General features: G+C 43.0%; 1 protein-coding gene and 1 long non-coding RNA gene across 3 annotated transcripts in view; one reads left to right on the top strand and one right to left on the bottom strand.

Moving 5' to 3' along the window:
• TPD52 (tumor protein D52) overlaps positions 1-22,519 on the top strand; it is a 216,284-nt gene that overhangs the window by 51,113 nt on the left and 142,652 nt on the right. Inside the window, exons 3-6 of one of the 2 annotated variants that reach the window (XM_039523246.1) lie at positions 784-932; positions 1,881-1,982; positions 13,858-13,906; positions 16,047-17,667. In XM_039523246.1, the coding sequence (XP_039379180.1) occupies positions 784-932; positions 1,881-1,982; positions 13,858-13,906; positions 16,047-16,163 (417 nt within the window). In that variant the 3' untranslated portion in view covers positions 16,164-17,667. Of the gene's footprint in view, positions 1-783; positions 933-1,880; positions 1,983-13,857; positions 13,907-16,046; positions 17,668-22,519 lie in introns of those variants that run through there. The other variant, XM_039523247.1, reaches the window with a different exon arrangement.
• LOC120397431 lies at positions 16,964-19,491 on the bottom strand. The gene is made up of 2 exons (XR_005593796.1): positions 19,292-19,491; positions 16,964-19,253 (listed from the first exon to the last, which is right to left on the bottom strand). It is a non-coding gene; the product is annotated as an uncharacterized LOC120397431 (long non-coding RNA).

Raw genomic sequence — 22,519 nt, 5'->3', positions numbered from 1 at the left:
GTAATAATCTCAGTCTATTCTTAAGAACCTTGAGTCTCCAGGGCAGATACCCTTCATTTTTACAAGAGCACAAATCTTATGCACAGAACAGGTACAGTGCAGGCTTCACTAGTCCCTGTAACCATGTCTTGACAGTCCTTTCATGTCAGGATTGAGGCATAAAAGTGTATGGTAGGTCCCTTACGACAATCCTAGATCTCCGAACTGTCTTGTAGACAATTATTCACTATTAATCTGGATGAGTAGATAAATGAGGCCCTATAGCCTATTAATCTCCTAAATCATCCAGTCTTCCAAAAACACTGAAATAACTGGAGGAGATTAAAACCTTTTTTTGCACTGGTCTCTTCCTAATGTCTGCAGTCCTTTTTTATAAAAAGACCCTTTTACATCGATTCCTTTCTAAAACACAAGAGGAAGTGTTAAAACATGGCATCCATTGTAAATTACTTCATCATGCTAAATCAGTGGTCCCCAACCTGTGTGGCGGGCGCCGGACGACTAGCCGCTGAGAAGCATGGTCGCTGGACAAGCAGCCGCCGAAATGCACTTTGGTGGTGCTTCTTGACATTGCTGCTGCTTCTCGGCGGCATTTCGGTGGCCGCTTGTCCAGCGGCCAGTAGGCAGGCACACATAGATCCCCCGGCGGGCGCCATGGTGCTCGCGGGCACCGCATTGGGGACCTCTGTGCTAAATGTTCAGTTAACTTTCTAAATGAAGTATTGCTAACTGGTTACATCACTTGCTAACTGATCTTCCTCCTTGAACTGTATACTGCCCTAGGTAGAAGAGGAAATCCAGACGCTCTCACAGGTGCTAGCTGCCAAGGAGAAGCATCTAGCAGAGATCAAGAGGAAACTAGGAATCAATTCACTGCAGGAACTGAGGCAGAACATTACCAAAGGCTGGCAAGATGTGACTTCTACTTCAGCGTATGTCCCTGTCACTGGTTCAGTGTATCATGAATCTGTGTTGGCTAAGTGAAAACTGTTCCTGTGCTGTTAAACTTTGTAACGTTTACTAGTCAAACTTTCTTTACTTACAAATGTCTGAAGAAACAGTAGCAGTCTTCTTGAGGGTATCAAATTTAAGGTAAAACTACGCTTCGTTAAAATCTAGCAAGTCCCTGTCCCAAAGAGGCTTCTAACAACCGCGTCTTTATAGTGCCATGATTCCTATTCTGCATAAACAAAAAAGCAATTCTGTGTTGCACATAACACCACTAAATCAAATCAATACCCTTCCCCCTTTAATTGGCAAACTATTATAAATCTTTCCCTGAGGTAGGAAAAGAAATGCACAATACTACAATGGGCACTTGAACCTGGGATTTTATGCAAACAAAATTCCAAAGATTGTCATTTTTAACATCACTCAACTGGTGGATATCTGAAAGATCTGCAGTAACTGTAGGTATGAAGAAAAAAGTTTATATGGAAAGGTTTCATAACATTGAGATTCAGCACAAAGCCTTTACTCTTAATCACTTCTTCAAGCAGTTTTTCACTAGAACCGCACAAAATTTAGCAATCTTGGTTTCAGCCTGCAGTTTAAATCACTTCTCCAGTGGCCATTGAGTGTGTTGCTTGGCTTCATGTAGAAAAAGCAAATTGATTTCTAGGTGAGCCTGCACTGAAACTTGAGTTGATGACAGTGACTTAAGTGTTAAGGCTAAAGGGACCATTATTATCTCTGACCACCTGCAGAATTGGCTGTAGAATTTCAGTTTTGTGATTGGGGCATATTTTGGATATCCATCTTGATTCAAAGATTTAATGTTCATGTGGGTTTTTTAGATTTTTGTATCAATGTTGCACAACTTGCAACTGTCTGTCGACTTACTAATGGAATCCTATTTACCTCTGGCTGTTTGAATATAGATATAAGAAGACATCAGAAACTCTGTCTCAGGCTGGACAGAAGGCTTCTGCTGCTTTTTCATCAGTTGGCTCAGTCATCACAAAGAAGCTGGAAGATGTGAAGTATGTTTCATTAGTCTTTTACTGAAGTTCAGCGTGTGGTGGTGGGGAGGGTGAATTATTAATTTCACTTGTACTTCTGATCAGTGAGTAAAGGCACAGACTAGTATACCAAGAACCTGCAGAGCATCTGCTGCTGACTTGACCTGGGTGAGAGAGTGGCTGCTTGTGGAATGCACTCCTAAAATCATTATATTCAATTCTATTCATATAAGAGGTTTATGTACGCAAAATAGTTTACTATTAAAATTTTACTTCTAATGTCACTTGATTCTCTTTAGAAGGATTTTATACAGTAAGTATTTTCATCGGTACTCCTGTGGTGTCATTGCTCCTGGGTTTTTTGGCTATCTCAGCCTATGGAAGCACATTACGTTCTCTCATGACTGTCTAAAACTTTTGCTTCAAAATCCATTTTGTATGGATAGCTTTTGGTGTTTTGTTTGCTTTCCTTAAGTTATGTTTCTTGTTTTGTAAGCTATTTGTAACTTCATTCCAAGAGCCTGATTTTATTACCTTTTTATGAACTATTGCCAATGTGCCAAGTTAAAAGCTGGTAACTGCCAAACTGAATCTGTTGCTGTCTTGTGCCAAAACTGCACATCTATTATATTGTATCTTTCATGCACACTAATACCAAAGACAATTTAAAATTCTCCTCTGTTTTGGCCAGCATGAAAGATTTTTTTTATTTTTATTTTTTTCCCTGACTCCATTAACATCTGCAGGCTTGTACAATCCATACAATTGCACTGCTTTAACTGCAGGAATTTGCAAAATTCCTGTTTATCTTGCCTCTGTCTTGCTGTAGCTTGTCTTGCATTAGTGGACTAAATTATTTGCCTGTTAATTGGCCCATAGAAATGTAATCCATTTAAGAATTGAACTGCATTGGAAAACAGTGTAATAAAGTCAGCCCTGCATTTCAAGTGCTGCCATTTACCTCTTTTGCTTCTATAAAACGAGTGCTTGAAGTAGCTACATGAGATGAATTTTACTATAGATTTATCAGAACTTCCTTTCTTTTTTAATGCTTACTCTGGCGTTCTGCAGATTGCAGGCATTTTCACATTCCTTTAGGTAAGGTGGGATTTAGAATTGTTAATACAACTTCACCACATGATTGGTTAATCTTTTCCACATCAATTTTTAAAATTGGCTTATCTAGGCAACACTTATGTCCCTTATAGTAACCACACAAAATAAAAATAACCTAATCTTTAATGTCAGGGGTTGGATTTTGTCATTTTGGGCAGTTCCTAAATGAACAAGAAATCCAGATTTACAGTTTTACTGTATTAATCTTTTTAAAAGTAAAAGAAAGGAAGCTGTTGAGAGGTGGGGGAACAGTTGTGGAAGCATGTTGTAAGGAGACGTGAAAAGGCTTTGAGGTCAATGGCATGCAGAATTCCTTCCTCTAATGTCTGATTAAAAGTTCTGGTCCCCTGTTTGTACCATATATGTTTGTTCAGCAGTGCATTGATAGAGTAGCAGTTTTCCTTTCAGTGTCTCTCATCACAGTAGCTGTTCAGTAATTACACTGGTGTATTTAACCTCAAGTATTGTGACATTTCCAAGTAATTAATGCATACTGATGTCTGTAATCTACTTAACTACTATTTCTCACCCTTTATATGTACTATTTTTGGAATCCTAAGCAAACTTAATATTTAACTTGCAAATAAGACTCAGATTTATAAGCAACTGAAAAGACAAGCTGCTAAATTTAATGTTAGTATACCAGCTTTGGTGGATCATCTTGGTCTGACTAACTGTAGTGTATAAGGGGTTGTCATAAACAGACAGTTATGGGTTAATTCCTCTTTTAGGGTTAAAACGTTCACATAGCCTAGCTGATACCTGACCAGAGGACCAATGGGGGGACAAGATGTTTTCAAAGAGGGAGGAAGGAAATCAGTTTTTTGTCTGTTCAGAAAAGTTTGTGCCGGAGTGAAGGATCCAGGAATCAGCCATTTAACATTTCTTAAAAGTAGTAAGTGTTTAGAGAAGGAATGTATTAGATTGTTTGTTTTTCTTTTGTGACTTCATTTTTTGCATAGTGGGAGGATCAAATTGGGTGTCTTTGTGTAACTAAGGTTTTTGCCAAGAGGGACATCCTCTGTGTTTTGAATCTGTTGTCTGAGAGTAGCTTGCATGCTAATCTCAGAGGTATTCCTTTCACTCTTTTAATTTAAAGAAAAAAGAGGGGGGGGAGTCATCTCTCTTTAAAGAACCTGATTTTTTTCCTTGTTTTAAGATCCAAGGGTTTTTTGGATCTGAGCTCACTAGGAATTGGTGGCAGGTGAATCAGTCTCAATCCTGCCAGAAAAAGGGGGGATAAAGACTAGGGAAATATTGGGGAGGAAGACAGTTTCCAAATGACTCTCCCATAAACGTTTGTTTAAACAATCTGGTGGTGGTAGCTACTAGATTTAAGCTGGTAAATAAGCTTAGGGGTTTTCATGCAGGTCCCCACATCTGTACCCTAAAGTTCAGAGTGGGGGTGACACCTTGACAGGGGTAATAAATATTGATGGAATTGACAATTTAGCTGCATAAACAATATTCACACAATAACACATAAAAGGTTGTGTATTTAAAAAGGTAGTTCAGGGGTAACATGCATGAGAAACTACAATACTTTTAAATATATAGTAATTCAAGTATCTTAACAGACATACGGTATAAATATTCTAAATTGAGTCTGTGTTTTGCAAAATAATAATCTTGTCTTCAATGTTTTATCCCTGCCAGTGCCTCTTGGCTCTTAGCAAACTTTTTGGCCTGAGGGCCACATCTGGGTATGGAAATTGTATGGCAGGCCATGAATGCTCACGAAACTGGGTTGGGATGTGGGAGGGGGTGCAGGCTTCAGTGTAGTCCAGGGTAGGGCCAGAAATGAGGAGTTCAGGGTGCAGGGGGAGGGGTGAGGGTGCTGGGGTGGGGCTGGGGATGAGGGGTTTGAGGTGCAGGAGGGTGCTCTGGGCTAGGACTGAGGGTTTTGGAGGGTGGGTTGGGGTGTGGGGGTGATGGATCAGGACTGCAGGCTCTGGGTTGCGCTTACCTCAAGCGGCTCCCAGAAGCAGTGGCATGACCCCCTTCTGCCTCCTATGTGGAGGCCCGGCCAGGCAGCTCTACTGCACACTGCCCCATCCACAAGTGCCACCCTTGTAGCTCCCATTGGCCATGATTCCCAGCCAATGGGAGCTGCAGAGGCCTGTGGCTGCCCCTATGTGTAGGAGCTGGAAGGGGGACATGCCGCTGCTTCCAGGAGCTGCGCAGGGCAAGCCACAGACCTCACTCCCTGGCTGGAGCTTGAGGGCTGGATTAAAATGGCTGGCAGGCCAGATACCACCTGTGGGCCATAGTTTACCCACCCCTGTGCTAGAGAGATCTATTTAATAGAGAATCCGTTTTAAAGCTAAATGCGCTGTTTCTAAGGACCTCTTCCCACTCTGTCTTGATCGCTGAAACCTGATCTCGTCTTTGACATGGTACCTTCAGACACTTACAATGTGTGTTTCTATTCTTGCTTACTTGTCCAAGTCCTCCAAGAGGACATAGTAGATCTGGTAGGTTTCCTTCTTCCTTCCTCCCACTGCCTGGATTCTACAGTGATCCACTATAATCCCCCAGATCCTTTTCAGCAGTACTACTGCCTAGCTAGTTACTCCACATTTTGTAGCTGAGCATTTTTTGTTCCTTTCCCGTAAGTGCAGTACTGCTGTCTATCAAATTTCACCATGCTGCTTTCAGATCAATTCTCTAACTTATCAAGGTCATTTTGAATTCTAATCCTGTCCTCCGAATTGCTTGCAACCCTTCCCAGTTTGGTGTCACATGCAAACTTTAAGCATACTCTCCACTCCATTATCAAGTCATCAGTGGTAATGTTGAATAGAATGAGCCAGGACAGACCTCTGCAGGACCCCACTAGATATGTCCTCCCAGTTTGACAGTGAACAATTGATAACTACTCTGAGTGTGGTTTTTTTCAACCATTGTGTATGCACCTTGATCATAATTGAATCTATATCAAATTTCCCTAATTTGCTTTTGAGAATATCATGTGGGATTGTCAGAAACACATTTACTGCTTCCTCAGCCCATTTGTCCAGCAACCCTATCAAAGAAGGAAATTAGTTTTGTTTGGCATGATTTGTTCTTGACAGATCCATGCTGGCTATTCCTTATAACTCTAATAGTCTCAAGGTGCTGACAAGCTGATTATTTAATAATTTGTTCAAAACCTGAAAATGTACTAGAAGTTAGGTTGAAAGGTACTAAGGACCCTGGGACTCAGACCAATCTTTAAAAAGGGAAACAATTGCTCTTCTTCAGTCCTCAGGGACCTCACCCATCCTCCATGAGTTTTCAAAGTTAATTGCTAACAGTTTGAAGATTTTCCCCTAGTTGTTCTTCCCTAGGATGAGTTTAATCAGGCCTTGCTGTTTTGAATACAAATAGATTTAATGCCTAACAAATAGGCATTAAACCCCTCAGCCGTCTTGGTGTTGACAATCACTAGCTCTCCTTCCCCACTAAGTACTGAACCTACACTTTGCTTCTTCAAGTGCTTGCTCATATCCATTTCAATTAGGTGTGTGCACACCACATGCACAGTCACCAGAGGTTTTTCCCCTAGTAGCACCCATCGGGCCGGCTATGGAGCCCCCTGGAGTTGCACCTCCCTGATGCCGCTTATAGGGCCTTGCCAACCCACTGCCTTTCCAGTTCCTTCTTACCACCAGTGATAGTTGTTGGAGTGCTTTCTGTCTTGCTTGAGTGATCCCCTATTAGCTTTTGCTTACTTCTCTTGTAAATAGTTTAGTTTGTTGTAGTGTAAATAGGTAAGTTTGAGTTTGTTACCGGGGGTTCTTCTCCCTGTTTTTTTTGTTCCCGGGGCATGCCTTGGTCCCTGCCTCCCCCCACTTCAGGGACCCTTCTCACAAGCAACTCCTTATGCAGGAGGTACAAACACTCCAGTCGGCAGGAGCCATGGAGGAGGTTCTGCTGGAGCTCAAGGGCAAGGGGTCTTTATTCCCAGTATTTGCTAATACTGAAAGCAAAGGGGGGCCTCAGACCCATCCTGGACCTGCACAACCTCACAGGTTCACGAAGACGCTTAAGTTTCACATGGTCTCTCTAGCCACCATTATTCCTTCCCAGGATCCAGGAGATTGGTATGCTGCCCCCAATTTTGAAGGATGCATATTTCCATAATCCCACCCCACAGGCACTTCCTAAGGTGGTGGTGATTGGTGGTGGGTGCTCACCACCAATTCTCAGTGCTCCCATTTGGTCTGTCATCAGCACATGAGCTGTTCACCAAATGCATGTCAGTCAGGGCCGCCTTCCTGCAGAAAAGACAGGTTCAGGTATTCTCATACCTCGATGACTGATTAGTGATGGACATTCCAGGACACAAGTGGATCAGCCAGTCAATCTGATAAGATCCACCTTTGACGGGTCTCCTGCTAAATACTCAAGAATAGTTGATAGGGGCAGTACTAGACTTGAGACAGGCCAGAGGATTTCTACCTCAGTCACGTTTTCAGGCCATACATGATGACATACAAGACCTCAGGCAGTTTCCTACAACCACAGCAAGGAGTTGTCTGAAATTCCTAGGACACATGGTGTCATACACGTACGTGGTCCAGCATGCAAGGCTCAAACTCGGACCTCTCCAGACTTGGCTGGCATCTGTGTATTGACCGAGCAAACAGTCTGGACAGGGCAGTCATGCTTCCACCAATGGTTCTCAAGTCTCTTCAGTGGTGGCTTGACCCTGACGCGGTGTGTACAAGTGTCACATACTTCAAACCACACCCTTTGCTGATGCATTGGTGACCAATCGTAACGATGTGGTGGGAAGCTCACCTTGGAGAGCACAGAACTCAAGGCCTCTAGTCTCCAGAGGAGCTGTTGCTTTATATCGTCAGAGCTGAGAGCGATTCGTCTGGCATGTCAGATCATTTGGCCTCATCTGGAGGGCAAATGCACATCAGTCCTGACCACACAACACAACAGCGATGTTTTATATCAACAGACAAGGTGAAGCATGCTCCTCTCCCCTATGTCAGGAAGCCTGCAAGCTCTGGGAGTTCTGCATAACACGCTCAATGCTTCTGGAATCTTCCTGCCTCCCCGGATCTCAGAATGAGCTAGCAGACCATCTCAGCAGGTCTTTTCACAACCACAAATGGCCCATTTGCCCAGACATAACAAACGATATCTTCCAATGGTTGGGTCTTCCCCAAGTTGAGTTGTTCGCCACAAGGAGCAATAGGAAGTGCCTGTAATTCTGCTCCTTCCTGAGCTACAGCCAGGGCTCGTTAGCAGGTGCATTTCTTCTCCCATGGAAGGACCAGCTCTTCTACATGTTCTCGCTTCCCTCCTTTTCCCACCCCCGCCATCCCACTTACTCACAAGATCCTCCAAGATCCAGAGCAACGAGGCCTCTGTCATCCTGGTAGCAGCAGCCTGACCACACCAGCATTGGTCCACCATGTTGCTGGAACTCTCTGTGAAGACTCCAATCCCCCTGCTGTTAGTTCCAGACCTCGTTAGTCAACATCACGGCCAGCTCCAACACTGAAATCACGAATCTCTCCATCTCACTGCTTGGAAGCTGTGTGGTTGAATCCACTCAAGCTTGCATGCTCAAGCCCCATTAGGGAAGTTCTTATGGGCAGCAGAAAACCATCGACCAGGGCGGCCTACTTAGCCAAGTGGAAAAGATTCTCTATTTTGTGTTTGCAGAGGCATGTCCTTCCATCGCAATTTTCGGTCCCCCTTCGGTCTTGGACTCCCTACTAAGGTTGAAACAGTAGGGCCTGTCACACTCTTTGATAAAGGTTCACCTGGCCGCCATCTCAGCTTTTCACTCAAGAGAGTTGGGCCTCTCCATTTTTGCTAACCCTATGATGTGGTGGTTTCTTAAAGGGGATAGATAGGCTATCCCTTCAAATTCAGCAGCCCCCCCCAACCTTGGGACATGAACTTGGTACATTTAAGGCTGATGGGGCCTCCGTTTGAACCATTAGCAACATGCTCAACTACTTTATAAGACAAGTAAAGTAGCCTAATCCTAGTTGCCATAATTTCAGCCAGGAGGGTCTCTGACTCAAGGCCCCCACATCTGACCCCCACCCCCCATATACTACATTTTTATAAGGACAAAGTGCAACTTCACCTTCCGGAGGAACACCATGTGGGGTTGGTCTCCAACTTCCACACAACAAAGACCTATTTCTCCCAGTCTTTTTCCTGAAGCCCCATTCCAACAGCCGTGAGCAGAGGCTCCGCTCCCTGGATATTTGGCTGGCTTTGGCTTTATGTTGAACAAACAAAGCTGTTCCACAAGTTGAACCGGCAATTTGTTGTGGTGGCGGACAGGATGAAGAGCCTCCCCGTGTCCTCCCAGATAATATCATCTTGGATCACATCCTGTATCTGGGTATGCTACGCTTAGCCAGGTTGTAACATTGGACTTGTAAGTCAAACTTGGAAACCAAAGTAACTTAACTGCTACTAATTCAAAACTATGCTTCATTCTAATCAGTTGTCTGGGCTGAGTTACTAAAAACACATCATAGCTACATAACAAACATGATTTCTGGTACTATGGGAGTTAAATTACACCTCTACTCCGTTATAACGCTGTCCTTGGGAGCCAAAAAATCTTACCACGTTATAGATGAAACCATGTTATATCGAACTTGCTTTGATCTGCCAGAATGCGCAGCCCTGCCCCCCTGGAGCGCTGCTTTACCGCGTTATAACACAAATTCGGATATATCGGGTTGCATTATATTGGGGTAGAGATGTATTTCCAGAACTGTGCATGGTTTTTGAGGTCAGTGAAAACTTCTCTATTGAAAGCTGAACACTGAAGCTTGTGTTTACAGTAATGTCTCTCAAAAGACAATATGCAAATGCTATCCTTAAAGGTCACTCTTTTTGTACACTAACTTTTGTGGGTGGGTGGGTTTGTAGACTGTAATACCAGGGGAAGAGTAGGCATCCTTTTTACTTTTTAATAAAAAAAAAAAAGTAGGACTCCCATCTCCAGATGTGAGAGCCTCTTACAGGGTCAGACAGGTGGCTGACCACTGCTGGAAAAATGTAAAAATGCACTATTGAGTGCATTAGAAAACGTATTGAGCCAGAAACTTTGCATCCAGCAAAGTTGGGATCTGTGCCAATCCTCTCATCGCATAATGGGACTCAATACAGAAGTGTGACTCATCCTGAAGGCAGGGGATAAAATAGACTCTAGAAATCTAATTATTAGAAGCTGGGCCTCCTACAGGGACATGGGTGGCAGATATACACAAGGTGAAACAATGAATAAACATGAGTGGAGCGCAGACAAAACCTCAGCAAGAGGAGAGCGGAGCTGCCTGTCTCCGCAGCCACCATTGCTCTGACGTCTGACTCTGGTCCTAGCCGCTGTGCGGTGCTGTCTACCTCATGGGAGAATGGGACGATGAGTTCAGGGGTCTCAGCTGCTCCAGGAAAACCCAGCCATTGGGGGACACAGTCTGTGCATTGACCTGCTTGACTGATCTTGGGCCGTTCAGCTGCTCGAGGGAGGTTCTGACTCAGATCCAAGGTCTGGTTCTGTGCAGAACCAGGACTGGATTCAGGGAAGAGCCAGCAGGTTCATCCGGTTTGGGTTTGGATTAAAGGCAAGGCCCTGCTCTGCCTCTGCCAAACCTTAACTGTGAACGTCTCTAAACAATAAATGGTCTGATCTCAAAAAAAACAACAAAAAAAAACTAACTAGTAGCTGACAGTTTGACTTGCAGTATATGGCACTACTACCCAATCTTCAGTCACACATATTCAGTTAGCAACATGTCCTGGCTATCTTAAAGCTTTTTACGTCTTTGTCTAAACATCTCCAGAAATCCTTACATTCTAAACCTATTCTGGAAACTTTTCATTAGTACCAAAGTGGCTCTATCACTGAGGCACTAATTTAGGGGAGACTGAGTTGCTATCAAAATGAGATGAATGACTAGCTGCTGCCAGAGATGAGAACTCTCATATGAAAGTACACCTCTACCCTGATATAACGCGACCTGATATAATACAAATTCAGATATAACGCGGTAAAACAGTGTTCCGGGGGGGTGGGGGTGGGGACTGTGCACTCTGGATCAAAGCAAGTTCAATATAACAGGGTTTCACCTATAAGTCGGTAAGAATTTTTTGGCTCCCAAGGACAGCATTATATCGAGGTAGAGGTGTATTGACTCTTGATTCAAGATGTAGCATCCAAGTATGGTTGGAGAAGACACATGGTCCAGCAAAACTGTGCTCTACAGAAGCTGGTATGGTACTCAACTAGTACAGACTACACATCTACAGTAGAGTAGGACTAAATATTTGGGGGGGGGGGGCGAATTTAAAAATAAGAATGCTGAGCTTTTCCTAGGGAGGATTAAATTGGCTCAAGTTATTACTGTCTGACACAATCTAGTTGCTGTTGGGCCTATGACCCTCCTAATGACTCCTTCCTAATGAGCAGTTGTCCATATCACTTAAACCGTATCACTAACTACACTCCTACTGATGGCAGGGTTAAGATTTAATAAGTATGAAGACTAAACTTGTGGTTCCTCAAAAACAAAGTTAAGGTTAAAGCTGGACAAGAAACTGTCTTCCTTTCCCACAAACTTGAGCTTTCAAACTGTTTTCCTATTCTACACTGGGACAAAACAAAGACCTAAATCAGAGCTGGGACTTGACCCTGGGTCTGTGATATCCCAGCTGAATGCCCTAACCACCAAGCTATTGGCTTGTCTGGGACAGTGGCGTGATATGTCCAACTATTTTGTTGGAAACTTCCCAACCATCTGTAGTTGAAATTAGGCCTGTTGAGTTACTATGACTCTAATCCTAGTGAAAGGTAATGGATTGACAATCCACAAAACTGAGCTGTTTCAGTTTTGTGAACTGAAATTCAGCTCCTGGATCCATACTGACTTGTAGTTTGCTACTCCATATGCAGGAGTCCCATTGCAATTAACGTAGTGATAGTCTGAAAGAATTTACCCTTTAATGTAAGCATCATTCAAGGGGAGGGAATATGTGAATAATAGCTTTTGGCATTCACTTGACACTACCAGAATTGCAAATTTAGCATGTTTCTCACTGTCTGAAAAATTAATGGGTAGATAAAGGACAAAGGAATTATGTTGCAACTATGCAGAATGTACTTTTTAACTGGCATGTTTTTTTAATAAAGTATTACTACAGCTCTCTTGCATGTTCTTTATGAATGTGTGCATGACTCCAGTTTATTTGAAACTGCCCTTGGGAAAACAGTTATCTCAGACATCTTCAGTTATGGGGAGAAAGGATTCTTTCCGTGGAACCTGATGCAAAGGGTTTCTAAGCAAGTTGCTTTTCATAATTGATCATAACTAACTTCACTCTCTCTCTCTCTCTCCTTTTCTTAATGCTGACACTTAGTATACGCTCCATACAACATTCAATTAGCATGCCTGTTATGAGGTAATGTATGTTTTAGTATGTAATTCCCCTATTGGATATGGGTATGGTCTTACTAGTTGAACTGATCCTCTTTCCTTCCCCCATCCCACCCACATGTGTAGAATTAAATACATAGAAACATATTGGTTTTTAGAACAATTTACCGTACTGACTTAGGATAAAGCATGTACTGACTGTTCTTGCAGAAAGTTCATTATTTCTTTGAACTTTGTTCTATTGGCAATTACACATCCTAGACATATTTGCTTATGGTGAGAAGCTGAATGGTCTTTATTTTCTTAGAAATATTATGCTAAATGATTTCAAATTCAGAACTGTCTACAGCTCTTCTAAAATGAAGAGACTTACTTTCTTATTAACACATAGGAAAGTAAGCAGTTTGGCCTCTGGCTCAGTTTTTTTTTCTCTTGCTGACTTTTAATTGCTTAAATAAGGTTCAGAGTACATTACAAACACTAAGGCTGGCTGCATCAGAAGTAAGCATTCCTCCATCTGGTGACACAGATTAAGGCACAAGGTCACACTGCAATTTGGTGGCAATTGATATAGAATCCTTGGGTGACTTACTGACCCTCCTGAAGTCAATGTTTGCCATTTACTTCAGTGGGGACAAAATTTCACCCCTTGTCTAGGCTGCTACGACTAAACACTGTTTTTATCTTAGGGTATTGCATTTTACCTTTTCCTAGTTTAATAGTCTCTGTGAGAGATGGGGAAAATACTTATTACTGTTGATAGTGGCTGTCTCTAGAGGGACAGGGTAAACAACCTTTCTTTAACTTTGAGAGACACATACTATAATGAGTTGTCTTTAACAATCACTCGCTAGCCTCTAGAGTGATTGGATGTGACTAAATTGTCTTACTGAGCTAGCAACTTTTCTAAGCCAACAGCCGTCTTCTTTTTTTGAAGAGTCAATAAAAAAAGTCACTAATGACAAGTTAAATCTGGCATTCTACAGTACCTTATCCCCTTACCTTTGTAAAGGGTACTATCACTGAGTAACAGGCAATGAGTAACTTCACTGAAATTTTTTTTTATTCTGCTGTTAAGCAGTATAAAGAGTGACTGCCTCAAAGGTAGTAATAAAATGAGCTTCTTGGCTTGCAGTTGAAAGTTCTAGACGTGGGTTTTATTTGAAGCTCTTTAGCTGTACAGTTTAGGCCTAAAGTAACTGTTTACGAAATGTTCAAAAACTACTATCCAAAAGATGCATTAATCTGAGGGCTGTCAAAAGCATGTTGACATAGGACAGGGAAACATGGATGCATTGTCTCAAAACTAACCTAGTATTACTATGCTCAGTTTCTCACTTTAAGAAACTAACCACTGGGTTTTTTTCCCCTAGAAATTCTTCTACTTTCAAGTCATTTGAAGAAAAGGTTGAAAACTTAAAGGTAAATCTAACTAGCTGCTTCTGGAAACAGTTTTGAGAGACTTAAGCTGGGACTTTTGAAGGAACCTAAATGTGGTGCTCAAATCCCTTCCCTTAAAATTCAGTAGCAGCTGGGCAACTAACCTCTTAAGGTGCTTTTTAAAAATCCAAATGTAGTCATTTGACAACCAAGTAAATGAATGCTATGAAATGCAGGGGTATAGCCAGCTATGATTGCTTCATGCCAGAAGATCCCCAGTTGGGAAGACAACTGCTCTCTGGTCCACTTGTATGCTCAGAACAGCACAAATGGGCTGGATCATGCTGTTTCAGTTCAGGACAATTGCACCTGTATTTCTCCTGTATGGGCCAAAAAAGGCCACTCTTTCTGACTCCCTGCCATTACCTCTTGGATGGAAACATGCATCTCTCCCTCCTGACCCCAAAATATGTCCAGGCTGCACAGCTCCCTGCCTACACTGGAAATTCACCAGCAGCCAGACTGCCTAAGCAGGCCTGCTTTACCTTTTGGTCCTCTCATGGTAAGCAATGTAACTGACCACAATTAAGTTAGCACACAGCTCTTTCTAAGCAACCACATTTATTAAGGGAAAAGCATTAGTGAGAGAACATATAAAATAGCAAACTTGCATGCAAATACGCTTTTCAGAGATCACCCCAACTCCAAGCAGGGCTCTGGCTAGAGAACAGCCCTTCAAACCCCACCAAGGGGTTTTTCTGTGGTTACAAGTTGATAACTGCTGTGGCGCAGAACCAGCACACTATGAATCGAGTTGCTCTTTTATGCCATTTGGGCTTTGATCCTGGGAACAGGTAACTTGTAGACAAGATCCCCATCCCAGGTCAAAGCTTCAGAAGATCAAGTTTGGAGGTGGATATTTGCATTCCGCTCCTCACAAATATTTCCTAGGAAACCTACTCCATTAACAGCTCAGTCTTGTCTTAGTCTATTGTTTGTTTTAAAGAGTTCTTTGAAGCTTGTAACACTTCCCAAAGTTTACATTAATCATGTCTTTCCAGACAAGTTGCAAATTTGTGTTGTGGTGGGATTATTTGCATTTTTAATACAGTGAAGTTCTAAGATACTTCATTCAATAAAGGTGGTCCAGGAAACTGCCTTTCACACATAATAGAGAACCTGGTCTTATGTATATCCAGCATCTATACTGATTTTTAACTTCAGGGCTGAAAAGCTTTATTCTAGCTTACATTGGGAATGCAAACTCCTGCATGTTACCATCAAAGTAAGGAATAGAAGTGTGCAATTCTGTTGCAAGATGTACATGCTCTTTGACTTCGCTGTCAGGTAAGGAGGCTGAAATTGGGGCTGAGGCCTCAATAAGCAGAGATGAATGTTGTGTGGCTGTTCCAACTAACTTTTTGGTATAAAGGCCTTCATATTATGGACCAGACTGCTCCTTGGGGTTGGGGAAAAGGTGCATAAGGAACTCCTTTCCCCTTTTGGCATCCTGTATAATGGCCTGTTGCAATCTAAGGGAGTTTAGGAACTTCTCCTTCCAGGAACTCTGGGAATGCATCTCCCTAGAGGGGAGGTGGTGGAGGCATATGGGAGTGATGTGGGGTAAGTGTGTTACACACCATCTGAAGGGGTGTAGCAGTGAATGTGCTCCACCAAAACAGAGAGCTTCAGGATGTGTCCTTGAGGCTGAATGTTTGTTTTTCTCTGAGCTCCCCGAGGGTGGTACAGAACAAAAGCTATCAGGTTTTATAACATTTTTGAGTTAAAACAAATGTAGGATGTCTCAACTTGAAGTTATGCTCTGTGAAGATTGTACATCTGAGTATGGGCTGTGGCAACAATCTCATCAGGAGTATTTTTGCAGTACTAAAGGCCAAGGGAGACCCATGTGTTAAGCTAATGATTGGAGGGTTGCAACATTTCCTTCAGTGTTTCTCCACCTAGCTTCTTCCACCAAGTTGCACTGAGTGCTGCTCCTACCTCAAGTATTGTAGGGGCAGTTTGATCCTGGAAAAACTGCCTCCAAAGGATAAATTCCCCCAAACAATCTTGACATGAAGGTATTGTTTATTGCAAAACTTGTTTGTTAAAATACCTGGCTATCTGTGTTTCAGCTATACTTTCTGAAGGGTTTATCTAAAACTATTTATTTGTATTTTAGTCTAAAGTTGGAGGAGCCAAGCCTGCTGGAGGTGACTTTGGAGAAGTCTTAAACTCAGCTGCCAATGCTAGTGCCACAGAAACTATTACAGAACAGATACAGGAGGAGACCCAGTGAGATTCCTGCCTTTGTCCTGCTACCCACTGCCAGATGCTGCAAGCAAAAACTAAGCACATTTGTAATGTTCTTCACTGTCTGTTTCCACCAGATGTGCTTTTACTTAGCACTTAGCTTTATATCAATTTGATAAAATAGCTTGTTTGTGGGTTTAAAATATTTTTTTGGAACTAAAGTAGATTGTATCAGCCTGGCTTTTGGGGGGGGAAGGGACATTTTTATGCTTTTCAAGTACTTAAAGGATATATCCCTGATTTTAAAGGCAATCTCTAAAATGTTCTTTGAAAAACTTTAGACAAACCTACTAATACTGTACATATAGTATGTGGATTCATAACTTCCTTTTGGATGCTGTGATTATTAGCAATTCTCTTCACTTATAAGAATTGGCATTCTACTTTTACTGCCAAACTGAAGGTTTACTTCACTCCTTCGGTGGCTTCAGTGCAACAGTTCTCTAAATTGGACATCACACTTGGAAGATTACTCCAAGCTGCAGAAAAAGATTTCTGCTTCAACATTATGAATAACATCACTATAGCAGGTTTCCACAAGTGTATATTAATTTAAACCTGTTGAGTCCTAAACTGCATTTGGTGCATGTGGGGCAAAGGACATAATCCTAACTAGCATTCAGAGTTACTGACTTCTCTGTGGGTCCTGTGACCAGACTTAATATCCTAAGAGTGGGTTTCTCAGAGTGCTCCAAATGAAAGTGAGATGTTTAATGGTGCTGGTCTAGTATCTGAGCCAGTTTGTTTACCCCAGTACACTATTGTGAGTTCTTCACTTGATGCTTTAATGCCTGAATTATTCTGCTGTGGTAAAATGGCAGTCACTGTAATAATGGTCTCCAATGGTGATGATTCTAAAACTTCTTCTATTCTGGTATTAATATTGAATCTTACACTAAAAACATGCAGTGGAGATGAGATGTGAACACGTTCTTACAGCTCAGAATGTAGGAATATGGCTTTATGAACTTGGTCTTGGATGTTAGAAATATTTCTTGCAGACAAGTCATTGATTAATTCCCATAACTGACTTGGAATTAAATGTTTGTTTTTTTTTTAAAGCCTTTCACCATGCTGTAGTAAACTTGCACAGCATTTGCAGGCAAGAGCCATTGCTCTAGGAGGCAGAGGACCTTTGAGACGTTCAAACTATTTCATGCTCTAAAGACTCTCTCTTGTCCTAAGTCATTTTTTTTAAGAGGCTTGAAAATTAGCAATACTGTTTGCACCCTGGAGATTCCACTTCTGTTTAACCATTGAGATCCACTCTTGAAACTTTACCTTTATCAAACTTTATCAAAGCCTATAGCAGACCTTGTAAGAGGGCTACGTTGCTTTACATGTTGACTATATCCACTTTATGTACTTTGGAAGTTGCTTGTATTATGTACATGTCTGGCACATGTTGGTCGTTATCAAATTGTAACTTATGCCAAATGTCTCATCACTGAGCTTGGAATGAACTGGAAGCGATTAAAAAAACTAACTGCGAAAATCTGTCTTAAATCAAATTCCAAAACAGCTACACAATTTTCTTTAGACACCATTGTACTGCATTTCTGATGAGCGCTTTGATAGCACTTCACCTCTAGTGAATATGCTGTTATATGTGAACAGCTTAATAAAATCCTATACATGAGCACTGTATTGCCACTGTCATTAACAGCACAGCTGTAAATGCAGACATTCCACTGTTTGGAAAAGTCATAGCTACCTATAGGCCTAAGCTTTTTTTAAATCAATTTGAAAGGACTGAATTCACATATGAAATAGTCCCTTACTATCCTCTGCTCCCCAAGTAATTGGGAACATGTTGGAATCCTCCTGTCTTCATACTCATGGCCTCATGACCACTTTTCAGTTATTTCTTGGACAGATGGGCTGAGTTGGTTCTATCCTGGAAACTGATTCAGGAATTTACTATGCCTTTTGTAGCACAAATGTAATTCATGAACGGTTCCTGGCCTGAGACTTAAAGTTCAGCAGAGGCTGTAAATCAGCAAATAAAACAAATGACAACCATACAGGATCAAAATTCCAGTAACACCAGGGTACTTTCCCATCTAATATGTTTAAACCACCCTACTTTAGTGCTGCAATATATGGTATGATTAAGTGATAGTAAGGAAATGTTACAGGTGCACTAGATTGAAACTAATATCAGTACAATGGAACACTAAACTTTTTGGCATGAATATCAGCTGTTTTCTGTTTAGGTTGTCCCTTCTAAAGCATTTTTTTAAAAAATGCTACTCTGAATAAGTAGGATTCCTAGACTGAAGGAGCATTCTTATCTGTGCCTAGTTTGACACTGTCAAGCAAACACATTCCCTGCCATCTAATCAAGTCAGCTATTTCATTCTCCCTGTTGACCCACTGAAGCATCTCCCACTCTGCTTCAGAGGCAGGCTTTTGCCTGAGGCAGGCTCTTAGAGCTAGGTTGGCACAAACATTCCCAGTATACTGCCTCAGTGCTTCATACTTAATGGGTTTTCTAGCCTGTTTTTGCTCACTCCTGTCTGTGGGATCCAGCTGCCTTAAGGAGGATGACCATAGGCTGCCATCACATAGCCATTTTTGTATGGTCTGGAGAAAATCCACAGGGCTTGAGTTTTCCTCATTACATCACTTTAGCTAGAGCCCCTGGTTTCCTCTCCAGGTACAGTAGAAGTGTCTTGCCTAGGCCTAACCCTCTTTTCGCTGATGTGATGAAACACCTGAATCCTGGCCAAATGTAAACTGAGCTAACAGTGTGGGATAAACTGAACAGGTACACCTCAGATTCCTTAGGCAGTAAAATTCCGCTTAAAACATTGGCAAGAAATCAGAGGAGCAGTTTCAGCTGACACATCTAGGGAATGTTTTCCCACTAGCGTGAAATGCAATTAGCAGCTCTATCTAAGATGTCTTCAGTACCTGAATTCTAGCAATTGAGACTTCTGCTTCGAAAGCCTTGACTTGAAATGGCTGAAAAGCAACCCTGGACATCAAATTTCTAGAACCACAACCTGTGATCTAGTCAACATCCTAAGCCAGTTAACACTTACTCCCTGCTTTTGAGTGGGATGTTTTTATGCTTCGTTGATATCCACAGCAGCTTGTCAGGAATGGGACCTATCTGCAAAGCTGGACCTCGGTGCTAAAGATGGATGCAATGGTTTGTAATTAGCTACTCAATCTATCAGACAATTCCCTAACTTGGTGTATCTATACATATCCTACCTCTACTGCTACTCACTACTCAGTTAAACTTTCACTACCTGCTTTCTTAACTTTATTCCTAAATTTACCTGTTTCCTATGTCTCCTTTCACATTCCAGTCTTTAAATGACTTATCAAATACAATATGCTTACTATTCCAGTCCAGTGACTTTTGTACCAAACTGCTGCTTTCACTTAGTAAAGATATCTCGATTAATAACAATCATGCCATCTATCTTTCTTAGTTATAACTATCTTTACTTTCTTTACAGAAACCAGACATTAACAGATATGCAGTTGTTCTCAAACTGATCTCTTGTAGACATTTAGCCCTAGGCACTATATTAGTTTGTTTGAAAAGATGGAGTTTGTAAAACAGCAATCTTACAAATACTTTTATGTACCAGATTCATTTTCTAGGTACTGATTATCTGTTAATGCATCCATGTTTCCTGGCCTAAGCTTCCTTGTCGAGTCTCCTTACTGAAACTGCTCCTCTGATTCCTTTCACTGCCTTTACAATAGAACCTCAGATTTATGAACAGCTGGGGAATAAAGGTTAACTCTGAAATGTTTAGCTCTGAACAAAATGTTATGGTGGTTCTTTCAAAAGTTTACAACTGAACATTGATTTAATTCAGCTCTGAAACTTTACTATGCAGCAGAAAAATGCTGCTTTCCTTTTTTTTAGTAGTTTACATTTAACACAGTACTGTACTATATTGCTTTTTTGGGTCTCTGCTACTGCCTGATTGTATACTTCTGGTGCCAAATGAGGGGTATGGTTAACTGTTGAGTTTGTAATTCCAGTGGTCATAACTCCTTAACCAAAAAACACTTGAGGTGAAAGTCCTTTTCCTGTTTCTCACAGATGTCTTAGCTTCTCCAAAACTAACCTGCTGCTGCTAGACTAAGCTTTGGCTTGCATTTTGTGTCTAACTTAGTTTTGGAGCAGTGGGAAGCTCTTCCTTCTTTGTGCAGGCCAAGTCTCCCTGACAGTTAGCAGGCTAAGCTTTCACAGCTAATGTGTCAAAATATTAAAACAGGAAGCATAAGAATGGCCATACCAGGTCAGACCAAAGGTCCGTCTAGCCCAGTATCTGTCTACCGATAGTGGCCAATGCCAGGTGCCCCAGAGGGAGTGAACCTAACAGGCAATGATCAAGTGATCTCTCTCCTGCCCTCCATCTCCATCCTCTGACAAACAGAGGTTAGGGACACCATTCTTACCCATCCTGGCTAGTAGCCATTTATGGACTTAACCACCATGAATTTGTCCAGTTCCCTTTTAAACACTGTTATAGTCCTAGCCTTCACAACCTCCTCAGGTAAGGAGTTCCACAAGTTGACCGTACGCTGCATGAAGAAGAACTTCCTTTTTTGTTTTAAACCTGCTGCCTATTAATTTCATTTGGTGACCCCTAGTTCTTGTATTATGGGAATAAGTAAATAACTTTTCCTTATCCACTTTCTCCATGCCACTCATGATTTTATATACCTTTATCATACCCCCCTTAGTCTCCTCTTTTCCAAGCTGAAGAGTCCTAGCCTCTTTAATCTCTCCTCATATGGGACCCTCTCCAAACCCCTAATCATTTTAGTTGTTCTTTTCTGAACCTTTTCTAGTGCTAGAATATCTTTTTATTCAGTTCTATAACAAGGGTGAGGTGAGTGAGGCACTGGCCTTGGGTGCACAAAGCAGAGGGGTGCAGCTCTACCATGATCGGGGTGCTTTGGCAGCAGGGGGAGGGAGGGTCCTTCTCTCCAAGAGGGACTTAAGGACTTGCCGCCAAGAGCCTAGAGCTGGCCCTTGCCTCGGGTGCAAAGATTCCTACAGCTCTGCAGGAAGTTTTGTCACTGCCATCTAGCCCTTGACTACCTCAACTGTGTCCTTCACTAACAAAGCCTCCAAACTTTGGTACTGTGGCAGCTAGTCACTTAAGCCTGTCTACACAGTTTTGGGGGGTGCAGGAACAATTCTCCCAGGTCCAGCTAACACAGGCAGGCTGGTGCTCTGTAAAATATCTGCACTGACAGCAATTTGAAGTTGTGGCTTGGGATCTGAGCCCACCTTGACCAACATCTTCAAAGCAGCATCTATTGTTACAGTACTAGCTCAAGTAAGTCTAATCAGGCCAGGACATTCCTTCCTTCCCAACTGCTGTACAGATAGTCTCTTCCTGAGCTGCCTGTTCATCACAGGGGTTCTCAGATGGGGAATTGGGACCCCTCAGGGGGTTGTGAGCTGTCAGCCTCCACCCCAAACCCTGCTTTGCCTCTAGCATTTATAATGGCATTAAATATATTAAAAACTGTGTTTAATTTATTGGTGGGTCGCACTCAGGGGCTTGCAATGTGCAAGGGGCACTAATAAAGTTCGAGCCCCGCTCGTTTAGCGGCAGTCACTACAACGATTCCATTACCACAGGGTGCCAGCCGGCTCCCAGCCTGACACGGCCGGGAATGGGGGGAAGAGACCTGCACTTCCAGGGAAGCCGATGCCTTGGTCGCGGCCAGTAACGGGACCCTCCCATGGCGAAGTGCCGGCCGGGCTGCCTGGCCCCGAGCGTTCGCCGCGAGTCGCTTCACTTCGCCGCCCGCCCGCTGGCCGCTCCCGGCAGCCGAGCCCTACAGCGCGCGCGAGCCCGCAGCAGAGGCTGACGCTGACCGGCCCTTTCCACACGCACCGGGCACCCAGCCAGGCGGGCGGGACACATGACGGTGGGGACCCCCCCCGGAGAGGTGGGCCCCAGGCTACAGGTGCTGTTCCCCCTCCAACGCCTTTTCTCTCTACCCAGAAGCCCCCCGCCATTAAGTGACCGCCGGCTCCCCAAGCTAACCAAGATGGCGGCGAGTTCATGCGCGCGAGGCGGCGCTCTAGGATACCTCCGCGCTACTCTATGGTTGCCCGCGAGTCCTGTGACAGGGCACAGGAAGGGTCAGAGGTCACGCCCCGCCCTCCGACGGACACGACATGGCGACGCCGAGCTGGAGCCGCGCCGCCTCGCGGAGCCGGGCATGGCAGCTGCTGGGTGCGGCCAGGCGGGGCAGTAGCCATGGAACCGGGGACTCGCTGGGCCCGGGCATCTCGCCCCCGGCGCCAGAGAAGCGGCCGAGCAGCCTCACCAGCGCCTTGGGCGC

Source organism: Mauremys reevesii, linkage group 2 (assembly GCF_016161935.1).
Source record: "Mauremys reevesii isolate NIE-2019 linkage group 2, ASM1616193v1, whole genome shotgun sequence".
In the NCBI taxonomy this organism is placed as follows: domain Eukaryota; kingdom Metazoa; phylum Chordata; order Testudines; family Geoemydidae; genus Mauremys; species Mauremys reevesii.
Note: the sequence above shows the minus strand (reverse complement) of the source record. Positions and strands in the feature narration are given on the sequence as shown.